We start from the raw sequence: 12,134 nt of genomic DNA, 5'->3' as shown, positions 1-12,134 counted from the left end.
TACAGGTACCTGTAAACACCACCCAATTAACATATCATATAAATGAGTGAACACCTCAGATAAATAAGTGTACTCATGTCGAAGAAATTTACCTTGTTAATTAGTTCCAGAATTATTGAGACAGCAGGCTCTTGAAGGTACCTCTTCTTGGATGCAAGGCCAACTAGAGAACCAATGAATCTAACAATTTGCGTTGAGTTCTGGTCAGTTCTCCAATCTTCAGATAACCTTTTGGATCGTGCAATAGCACCATAAGCAAATAATCGACCCAAAAGATTATCTCACATGTCCTATATTGGCCACCATCATCCAGTTAAATATTCAATGAAAATGAACATTATTCCATTTGGCAAAAAAATATAAAAAAATTGAGGCTTTCATTTGTAACCTGTTCTTTCATTGAAGAAGTGGTCAGTAGGGTATCTACTATAAGATTCAGCAATGCATCAATTTTGATGTTTGGGATAGAACCAACTAGGACAGATAAACCCAATGCAAAACCTTGCATAGGACACTGTAAACGGGATAGATTAGTTAAAGAAACATCATTAACATGAAAGCACCAATAATACAGAATTTGAAGTCAGCAAATGTAAGGTAATATACCTCCGTTTGAACATCCTGCAACTCTCGTACAATCGATTCAACAGCAGTTTTCCTTAAACTTGCATCAGATGAACTCAAGTCATTAATAACCCTAACATGAAAGTCTGGAAGACCATTGCTAGTGGGGAGAGTGTTATTAGATCTTTCGGTATCGTCAACTTTGTTAACCAATTGATTCTTCGTCAACTTTCATTTGTAATCCTGCGTGACGCATCCAACCAACCAACCTGCATTCAACGAATCAGGGCGAATAAATGACGTTCTGTAAAGGAAATCAAAACAAATAATCATATGTATAGGAAATCAACACAAACAATCATATGTAAACGAAATAAACACAATATATAAACGAATATAGTGGAAATTTTTGTTTCGGCCGTCGTCGTTCGCCGTTGGAGCCGCAGTTCGCCATTGGAAGTTCTTCACAGCTCTAGGCCATTGAATATAGTGGAATGGTCGACGGTGCCTCTTCGATTGGTTCTTCGGCGATGAAAAAGAAGAGAAAGTCTTCTCTGCCACCATTAGGGTTCACGACGGAGAAGACATGGATGAGAGAGAAAATGAATCGAAAATGAAAAAAAAATTATGATTTTATAGGGTTTATGGTGCGTCACGCAACTGGAGGATACGTGACGCAGAGGTATAAATGTCATTAAAAAAAATGGGGGTCACCAGCGCTATTTAAATTAGTGACTCTCACCAAACGCATTTAGACCTCTTTTTAGGGTCATTTGCTCAAATTTCCTGTCATATGAGATTCAAACTTACATTTATTTAATCATAATCAAATGAAGTTTTTCACTTAACTGAATCAAACTTGTTTGTTTGTTGGATCTACGTGGCATTTATTTTATATATTGTTAAACATTCTTTCTTTTTAACACATAATATTAATAATATAAAAAAAAAATACATTCTTTCTACCTTCTTCTAAGTTCTAAACCAGCCTAATTGTATTAAGAAAAGACTAAAGACATTTAATAATTTATTTATATTTTGTTTAACAAATTTAATACCAAATGATCATAATTTTTAGAGCATCTCCATCGGTAGGTACAAATCTGATGTGGACAAAATTTGTTCTTGGGTACACTAATGGGGAAATGGGTACAAATCAGGAGAGAGAAAATTTAGTAGCAAAGTTTTGCTACTGGGTACAAATGAGAAAAAGTCAAAAAAAAAAAAAAAAAAAAAAGTGGTCCCCATTCCCACTTTTTTATAAAAAAAAAAATAAACATTTAAAAATTTTAAAAAATAAAGCGTTTTATTTAATTTTTTATTTAACAAAATATGATTTAGTAGTCTATTTTTTTCAAGTATTATTGTGATGATAATTTCCTAAATTATTTTTAAAAATTATTAATTTTTTTTTAATTTTTTAATATAATTTATAAATATTAGTTTGATTAATTTAAACAAATTAATATAATAAAAAATAAAACAAGATTACTTGAATTATTGAATTAAAAAATATTGTATGAATTAGATGATGTGGATGATGGTACACAATTGTACCTATGGTAAAAAGATGGGATGCTCTTACACCATTATCCATTACCTTCTTGGCCGTCGCGCTGTCTTCCATGTCTTCCATTTCCATTGGTGGCGTTCCATCCACCGACCGGTGCCTACAACTGCGTTTGTTTTCTTCCATCATAAATTCTCCGAAACTGCCTTTGAATCTCGCATATTCCTCGTCTCGTTTCCTCTCCGTTAGGAGGGAGGGAGAAAACTGGACAAGGGGACGTTCTGAAGCTCCTCGTTTTCTCCCCCTCTAAATAAATATGGCCCTCACCCTGAATGTATCCAACAACAATCCAATCCTCTTGTTCAATCCCGACCCTAATCCATAATTTCTCTTACGATCTCATTTATAAGCTTCAACTCTATCTATGTCCGAGGTTCTATACATGATGGGTCGGACAGCGACTCTCGCACCCATAGCTTCCATATGATTGAACTTATATATTATATTTTGCAGGTTAATTAATTGTAGATGCTAAACTAGGAAGAGAGTTTAAACTGAATGAATCCCTAATGCCAGCAAGTTGCAACAGACAGACAGGATAATGGGAAATCATCAGTTAAAAATCAATAGGTCTGTCTCTCTCTTACCCATTTCTTCTCGGCCACAATTCTCTCCTCTTCCATTCACATTTCTCAGCAACAAAAACAATAAGCAAAAAATATATGTAATGAAACTCTCAATTGATCAAAAGAAAACACAAGAAGAATACTAAATTGCAAACATGAATTACTTGAGCAGAAGTGTAGTGAAAAAGCCTGTTTAGTCAAATAAATGTAAGTTCACATTTATAAGTATGATAAAAATGACCAAGTTCGAATATCATATAGGATAATTGGGCCATATTATTTTTATTCTCTTCATAATAATAATAACAATGGTGTTACTTTAAAATTGTAATATTAATATTTTATAAAATGTTGCACTATATTGAACAATAAAACATTATTTTTAGTGACTATTTCAGTGATAATCCATTTGAAGTGTTTGAATACATTTTATCAATATTAATAAGTGAAAAAAGATGTTATAATGTTTTTACTATTTATTAGCTTGTATTTTAAGCTAAATATTTTTAAATTTTTATTACTTCTATTTAAGTTGCAAGTTGCCTTTTGTTTGTAGTGTATATTTATGATTTTTTTTTTCTAATATTTTGTTTGGTCTGTATTATCTAAAAAATATATAATTAATTATATTATTTTAAATAATAAATATAAATAAGATATATATATTTAAGTTTCTGTTTTTATTTTTAGATAAATGCGTTTATGTATAAGAAGGAAAATGATATATATAAATTTATTTATTATTATTATTATAAACTCTTATACAAATTATTAATTTAATATTAAATGAAATTATATTAATTTTTTTTTAAAAAAATTAGAAAAACAAAATAAAAAATGGAAGAAAATGAAAAAAATATTTGATTAGAGAAAAAAATTGAGAGTATAACATAAGTAAGTGTTTAAACTCAAAATGTGTTTTTTATGAGTTAATTTATTAGTTAGAGAGTAATCAAATTTTGGTGGGTAATTGGCCCTTTTTCATTTACTAGTGAATAGTGATACAATTCATAACATCAAACTGAAAAGAGAAAGAGAAAATAAAGAGTTATAAAACCTTCTAAAGGTGAATACAAACAAGCCCTTAACTTACTCTTGGCCTCAATCACATTCTTAATAAGATCAAAGGCTGAATCTTTAGCAAAATCTCATTTCAAAAAGCATCATCTTCTGGATGGGAAGACTAACTAAGAAGAATAATAACCACCAATTGATTCCATATGAAGCTTTAAACCATCTTTCATAAACCATGGTTTGTCAAAAATAATACAAATCTATTTCCTTAACAATGACAAAGACAGACCTTGCAGAGAACTATGTGATGGTGGGTATATATCACTTGAGAATTCCAAGCATCTTATCAACTCTTTCAGTTGTTGACACATCATAAACACTTCATCTGCTTCATTTTTCTTCACCCATTCTTCCATCAACCTTCAAAAATTGAAATGATTAACTAAAATCATATTATACAAGACTTCATTTTATTTCAATATTTAAATTTCACATGTCATGCATCAATGTATATAGCTTATTAACTGGAAATGACAAGAATTGAAGAAGAACACAATGAAGAAGGAGCAGGCCTTATAAGAATAAGACTCCAACCCACGGTCAGACCTTTGATCTCTTACTCTTAGACAAGACTATTTCTCTAGGGAGATTATCGATTTATAAGAGCCTATTTTTTAGTGGATCTAAATCAAATTACATTTGAGCTAGTTTCTGATTCAGCTTTACACCTTTTTACCATATAAAAATGTATATGTTTCACCGAAATTTGTGATCATAATCCAACCACAATATTATTTGCCAAATGAATTGTGATCCCATTCAATCACATATCCTATACCACTTGAGAAAAAAACTTTCAACTTCAACTATTGCAATTTTTCAATGGGATCGCAATCTTGACAAAAATACCATTTTCCAAATAGTCTAGTCATGTTCTTTAACAAAAATTAATATCATGCAGTTGCAAAATCATTCTTAGCAGGATAAATATTGAAAATCATCATATGATGGTACCTACTTCAGATCAAAACAAAACACAATTTTCACCAACCTTAGCTGGGATTCAGAACCACCGCTATAGTCTTGAAAAAGCACCTTAATTGCAGGCATCATATCAAGTTTTCCAATTGATTCACAATAACTCCCGAAATCCGTGCAATCACCAGTAGCATACCATATATTAGGATTAAATAGAATCAATTGCAGTACTATGGGCATTGTTTGCAGATTCCTGATCACAGTTCGAAATGATAATTCATCCTTAGCACTTTCGAGCAACTGGTTTGTAAACATTCTTTGTAATGTATACTTCCTGTCCAACAAATGAAAAATATTAGTTTAATCATAAAGCAACTTTCAATAAATAAACCATGACTCACTTACCCAAACAAATCTTTTGATCTATTGACAGACTGACAAGTTGATACGGAACACTTGAACAACCGAATACCACCATCAATTGATACTTGGCGATAATCGTCACTACATGGGAATGCTCCGAGAAATGAAGAACAGTTAGGGCAAGAAAATTCTTTCCATTGTACGTTCTTTGTGATGTTGGATGATCTAAGCATGAAAATATTTCCAATAAAACCGTTTAGGAAAGATTTCTGATCAACTAGGAGGTTAACTGTTTCTTTACTTTTTTGTACAATTGAAATGTTTGTCATTTCAGAATGACAACAGGATGTTGAACACAACTCTAATCCACTTTCACTAAAACCATTTACATGTCCTGTCAAATCTTCATTTACATGATTAATGTGGTTCACAAGATCAGGATCTTGTGTTTCTTCTTGGCTCTCATCATCATCCCCGGTAGGAAATGTGCAGCCAACAAAGTCGTGAACATTGAGAACCACAAATGCGGAATGACATAGGCATTTGCCTTCAGTGCAACTATATGAACTTGCATATTTAGTAATCAGTTTCTCACCAATTCCTCCAAATGAACAACAACAGCCTCCAAACCAATTGTCTGCAACTTCACTCCAGTCGCTCGATGGCATCTCAACAAAGAATCTGATTTGGGAAAACTGGGTTAGTTCAGAAGGATTCATGAGTATAAATATTTAAGATTATTTTCTATAGTAACACACCAAAGTGTAATGCATTCAAAATTTCAAATAGACTTTTCCTAACAGTTTTCAGCTTTGGAACTCGATATTAACAGAAAACAACACTAGATACTGTTAATTCTTAAGCTCAGGTTTGTGAAGGCTCATTTGTAGTTTCGGTATATTCTTAGTTATTCTATGGACAGAACCATTTAGAAAACTCATTGAGTAGAACTTATCCTGCTTGAGCTGATAAAATTGACGATAATATTGCATAAACAAGAAACAGATCTTGAATTGATCATTAACATAAAAATAAAAAAGAGTGGTAAGACGATTTCTTACTTGATGGACTTCGTCAAAACAGTTGAGCAATTTCTGCAGTGAAATGTCACTCCTCCTTCGACAGAAGATAAATCTTTAAAGTCAGAACCCATCAACAATTGACCAAAACAATCCGATGGAACATTTTCGCGAGGAGACTCGCCATCCTCTAACGTCAATCCATACTCGAATTTGGTAAGAATTGGGTCATCAACGGGAAGGAGCAGAACAAGCCTAACCTCAATGTGGTCGTCCATTGCCTTGACATGAAACGGATATTCGGTGTCAATAAGAACTTTAGGAATGGGAACTGAATACTTAATCGAAACTTCATCGCCTTCGAACCAGCACACTGTCAGTAGGGATTGTTCAAGTAACAAGTCGACCTTCAAGTTCTTGAACTGAAGACAGGATTCGCCTTCAAGATTGAAGAGGAAAAGCTTGAGTGATGGGACATGAGATTGAGCTTCCCAAGTGAATCGCCATGTTCTAGGGTTTTTACCGGTGTCGAGCTCCGACGCCATTTTCTCCCTCCCTCTCTCTATCTCTCTGTTTTGGCGGCAATATTAGAAGGTTGACTGGGCCGGGCCGTTATGGGCCAAGTATTATTCTTAAAATCCTGAGGCGCAGTGAATAAGAGCAATTTGTTTAACCAATATGTTCAAATATTTGGCATCTTAAGCCCATACTGAACACGGGCTAAGGCAGCTCATCCCATGGCAAACTCTATATAATAAAAAAATATAAATTATTTAGTTAAATTTATTAATTATTTTAATATAAAAATATATATTATAATAGTTTAGGATAAAAAATAAGTTTTTTTTATTTAGTTAAAGGTTCAAATTTCACTAAAAATAATTTTTTTGTCAGTCAAATTCTTTTAGGTGTGTTTGATGAGAGAATTGGAATTGGAATTGACATTTAAATCCCAATTTTAATTTTACGAGAATTGGCATTGAATTAAAATTCAATTTCTATCTTTGGAAAAATTATAAAATTATAATTTAATTCCAATTCTTATGTTTGAAAAAAATGATAGAATTTTAATTCAATTCCAATTCCTATGTTTGTAAAATAAAATATCGGTTCAAAATGTTAACTTCTTAAATATGTTTTTACGTTTTTTTTGTATGTTTAATACGTTTTTGACATATTTAACACATTTAACACGTTTAACGCGCTTTTTTATATGTTTAACACGTTTTTGACATGTTTAACACGTTTTTAGTACGTTTAAACACGTTTTCACACTTAAAACACATTTTCACACGTTTAACATGTTTTCACATTTTTTATATGTTTAACACGTTTTTGACATTTTTAATACGTTTAACACGTTTTGACAAGTTTAACACGTTTTTGGCACGTTTAACATGTTTAACACGTTTTTCACACGTTTAACATGTTTTTCACGTTTTTAGCACGTTAAACACGTTTTTCACACGTTTTACATATTTTTGACATGTTTAACACATTTTTTTTCACATTTATGACATGTTTAACAAGTTTTTCATTTTTTGACCCGTTTAACATGTTTTCCACACGTTTAACACGTTTCATGTTTTTGGCACATTTAACACGTTTCATGTTTTTGGCACATTTAACACGTTTCATGTTTTTGGCACATTTAACACGTTCTTCACACGTTTTTCATGTTTAACACATTTTCACACGTTTTTCACATTTTGGGCACATTCAACACGTTTTTTACATTTTAAATATTTTTAACAGGTTTTTCACATGTTTTGATAAGATTAACACGTTTTTGGCACATTTAGTACGTTTTGACATGTTTTTCACATGTTTGACATGTTTAACACATTTTTGGCACGTTTTACATATTTTTGGCATGTTTAACAATTTTTAATATGTTTAACACGTTTTTCGTACGTTTAACACGTTTTTGATACATCTAATACATTTTAAAAAGTTTAACACATTTTGGCACGTTTTTCATGTTTTTGACATGTTTAACACATTTTTGGCATATTTAACACATTTTAAACATGTCACAAATGTGTTAAACATGCCAAAACATATTAAACATGTCAAAATGTGGTAAATGTGCCAAAATTTATCAAACGTGTTAAACGTGCCAAAAATGTGTTAAACATACCAAAATGTGTTAAACGTCCAAAAACGTGAAAACGTGTCAAAACGTGTTTAACATGCCGAAAATATGATAAACGTGTTTAATATGTTAAAAATGTGTTAAACATGTAAAAACGTAAAAACATGTTAAACATATCAAAAAAGTGTTAAACGTGCCAAATAAGTGAAAAAATTGTTAAACGTGTCAAAAACGTGTTAAACGTGTTAAAATTGTGTCAAACGTGTCAAAAACGTAAAAAAAACATGTGAAACGTGTCAACAACGTGTTTAATGTGTTAAAAACGTTTTAAACGTGTTAAAAACATGAAAACGTGTCAAAAACGTGTTAAACGTGCTAAATATGTGAAAAACTTGTTAATCATGCCAAAACGTGTTAAACGTGTCAAATATGAGTTAAACGTGTCAAAAACGTAAAAAATGTGTCAAACATGTTAAAAACGTGTTAAACGTGCCAAAAACATGATAAACGTGTTTAATGTGTTACAAACGTATTAAATGTGTCAAAACGTGAAACGTGTTAAATGTGTCAAAACGTGAAACGTGTTAAATGTGTCAAAACGTGAAAACGTGTTAAACGTGTCAAATATGTGAAAACTTGTTAAACGTGCTAAAACGTGCAAAATGTGCCAAAATGTGAAAAACATGTTAAACATGTGAAAAACGTGTTAAACATGTTTAAAATGTGAAAATCGTGTTAAATGTGTGAAAAAACGTGTTAAATGTGTCAAGGACGTGTTAAAACGTGTTAAGTATGTCAACAACGTGTTAAACGTGCCAAAAACGTGTTAAACATGCCAAAAACGTGTTAAACGTGCCAAAAATGTAAAAACATGTTAAACGTGTGAAAAACGTGTTAAATGTGTTAAACATGTTTAATGTGTGAAAAACGTGTTAAAAATGTCAAAAACGTGAAAAACATGTTAATTTGAAATTACAATTCCGACCTAAAAAAAATGGAATTGATAACTATAAAATTACGCTATAATGAATTTCATTGGAATTCTAATTCCAATTCTTAATAACAAAGAAAACTGGGAAATAGTGGGTAAAGATGTAAGCGAAGGGGTTTTGGAATTCTTCCAAAATAGGAAAATGTTGAAGCAATGGAACGTCACAATGTTGAATTTGATTCCTAAGAATTTAATTCCGGAAAAAATTCAGGACTTTCGTCCTATTTCATGTTGCAATGTTATTTATAAAATTATTTCAAAAATTATTTCGCAACGTTTAAAAACAGTTATTGATAAACTTGTAGGATTAGGGCAATCAACATTTATTCTCAAACGCTCTATTTCCCATAACATCCTACTCATACAGAGCTTATTGAATGGATATGGAAAAAAAAACATATCGCCACGTGTGGCTTTCAAAATTGACATTAAAAAAGCTTTTGACTCGATCAGATGGGGATCAATCCACGAATTCCTCCTTGCTGCAGGTTTTCCAATTATTTTCATTGATTGGATTATGCAATGTGTTTCCACTCCTCACTTTGTTGTGAGCGTGAATGGTATTCATGGAGGCTTTTTCAAGGGTGAAAGGGGAGTAAGGCAAGGAGACCATATATCTCCTTACTTATTCGTCTTAATAATGGAAATTCTTGACTGCATTTTAAAAATGCTTCTAAGAAGTCATCATTTCAAATTTCACCCGTACTGCAAAGAAGAAGCAATAACCCATATATGTTTTGCAGATGATCTATTTTTTGTGGCTTATGCGGATGTTGAATCTGTTAGTATAATCAAAGAAGCTCTAACAATCTTTTCGAGTATTACAGGTCTATACATCAATGAGGACAAAAGTCAGGCTTTCTATGGAGGGGTTAATGAAGAAAGGAAAGAAAACATTTTCAATATTATGGGAATCAAGGAAGGTGAACTACTAGTGAAATACCTTGGAGTACCCCTGTCATCAAAACAACTCCGATACAATCACTTTAGACAACTGGTAGAAAAGGTTAGAAATTCTGTTTTGGGTTGGGCTACGAAAAAACTGTCTTATGCAGGTAGAATCGAGCTCGTTAAAAGAGTCATTTTTGGAATTATTGGCTACTGGGCACAACAGATAGTCATCCTAAAGAAAGTAATGGCTGAACTCGATAGAATCATGAGAGACTACATATGGGGAAAATAAGGCAGAGGAGGAAAAAAAGTCAAATGGGAGGATGTTTGCACTCCCATAGAAGAAGGAGGACTAGGAATAAAAAGTTGTGTTGAATGGAACAAAGCCCTCACCATCAAGAGCTTATGGGAGTTGGAGCAAAAAGCGGACTCCCTATGGGTCAAATGGGTGCATACAAGATTTATGAAAGAAGAGCAGAGTATCTGGACACTAAGCATCAACGAAAGAATGGCATGGTCATTGAAGAAAATCCTAAAAACAAGAAAAGATGCCTTTCAAATGGTGAAAACCACAATTGGAAATGGAAGAGGGGTACTATTCTGGCATGATCCTTGGCTGGATAATATTCCCATTATATTCAAAGAAGAAATGCAAGGAAACAGAGTTAAAAGAGAATACATCAAGTACTCATTTAAAGACGTATATGAAGGTAGATGTGATTCACTTTTGAGGCGTATTCCAGAAGGTGATAGAATCCTAAACCTAATGAGGCAGAAGCAACTCAATGAAAATAATGATGAAATAAGCTGGAAAACAGAAAGCAATGAGAAGTTTATTACATGAAAGGCATGGGAAATTGTTAGAACAAGAGGACAGGAGGTAGATTGGCATAATGTGGTATGGTCTCCAAAGATTATTCCTCGTCACCAATTTATTCTCTGGCTGGTATATAGGAAAATGTTGACAACAAAAGACAGAATTCGAAAATATATAAACATTCCTGATATCAACTGTGTCCTATGTTCGGGAGTTGAGGAAAGCATAAACCATTTATTTGGGGAATGCTCTTTTGTAATACAAATCTGGAGGATGTATGCTGCAAACATGAACATCATCAACTTTCCAAGAATATGGGAAGAAATCCAAGAGTGGATGAAGAATAAAGCAAAAGGAAGATCCTTCTATGTAAGTATGTTGAAATGCTACTTTGGAGCAGTAATCTACAATATCTGGAAAGAAAGAAATTCAAGAACTCACAGTGGAAGAAGTAGAACCGCTGAAGATATTTGGAGAGATATAACTTCAGATGGAAATGCACTCATTCAATCCTGGAGAGGAATCGAAAGGAATGAAGAGAATAGAAAGCTCTGTCATATATGTGATATTTCGTTTGAGAAGGTCACAAGTAGAATAAAAGTAAAAACGCTGTAGGCGCTAATTGATTGTTGTTATTGTCTGTAATTCAATTATTGTTTCATTGTCAAATCTAGAAATTGTCTAGATCTGATTTTAAACTTTTGTATTTTTTTTTCTCTCTTTTGGGTTTTTTTTAATGAAATGGCACTAAGCTGTTTCCCCCCCTCAAAAAAAAAAAAAAAAAAAAAAATTATTAACGTTATTAACATAAACATAATCTTATTAGAAGGCATATGAATTATACTCTCACACCTTCTGGCTTATTATGAAGATGGAAGAAAAATGTAAAGTAACAACAACTTAGAAAAAATTATAGCAATGTAAATTATTCTCGAAAAGGTCATTTAGAAGGGGCAGATAAGGAAATCGTTATTGCTTGAATCAGAATGACGTGAATTTGGGTGTTGAATAAGAATTGGTCTGGTTGTGAGTTTGATTTTATTTTATCACAATTGTTTTTATTATTATTATTATAATATTTTTTTAAATTATTTTCGGATAACTTATAACGTTATAACTTGTACTAAACTGTTTTTTTTACAAGATTTACAATTTGGTTGCTAACATCGTAATAATATAAATTAATGAAATATGCTTGATCATGGTTTAACTGTAATAAAAGTTTAAATTATACATCATGATTTTGAATGTTACATATATTTTATT

General features: G+C 32.0%; 1 protein-coding gene across 1 annotated transcript; it reads right to left on the bottom strand.

The window, feature by feature from the left end:
- Positions 1 to 3,699: 3,699 nt before the first annotated feature.
- On the bottom strand, positions 3,700 to 6,621 carry LOC124921364. Its single transcript, XM_047462014.1, has 4 exons — positions 6,117 to 6,621; positions 5,098 to 5,736; positions 4,766 to 5,026; positions 3,700 to 4,134 (listed from the first exon to the last, which is right to left on the bottom strand). The coding sequence occupies exons 1-4, from the start codon at positions 6,617 to 6,619 to the stop codon at positions 3,975 to 3,977; spliced, it is 1,563 nt and encodes a 520-aa protein (XP_047317970.1). The 5' UTR covers positions 6,620 to 6,621; the 3' UTR covers positions 3,700 to 3,974.
- Between the last annotated feature and the right edge of the window lie 5,513 nt (positions 6,622 to 12,134).

This window comes from Impatiens glandulifera, chromosome 1, assembly GCF_907164915.1.
Source record: "Impatiens glandulifera chromosome 1, dImpGla2.1, whole genome shotgun sequence".
In the NCBI taxonomy this organism is placed as follows: Eukaryota; Viridiplantae; Streptophyta; class Magnoliopsida; order Ericales; family Balsaminaceae; genus Impatiens; species Impatiens glandulifera.
The sequence above is the reverse complement of the archived record's forward strand: the minus strand, read 5'-3'. Positions and strand labels throughout refer to the sequence as shown.

Bases quoted from the DNA above. Each gene is read 5' to 3' on its own strand.
- LOC124921364 (XM_047462014.1), bottom strand. From the start codon at position 6,619: ATGGCGTCGGAGCTCGACACCGGTAAAAACCCTAGAACATGGCGATTC. The intron at 5,027-5,097 runs GTAAGTGAGTCA...TTTGTTGGACAG, and splicing joins AGATCAAAAGATTTGTTTGG to GAAGTATACATTACAAAGAA. The intron at 4,135-4,765 runs GTTGGTGAAAAT...CAATTTTTGAAG, and splicing joins GGTTCTGAATCCCAGCTAAG to GTTGATGGAAGAATGGGTGA.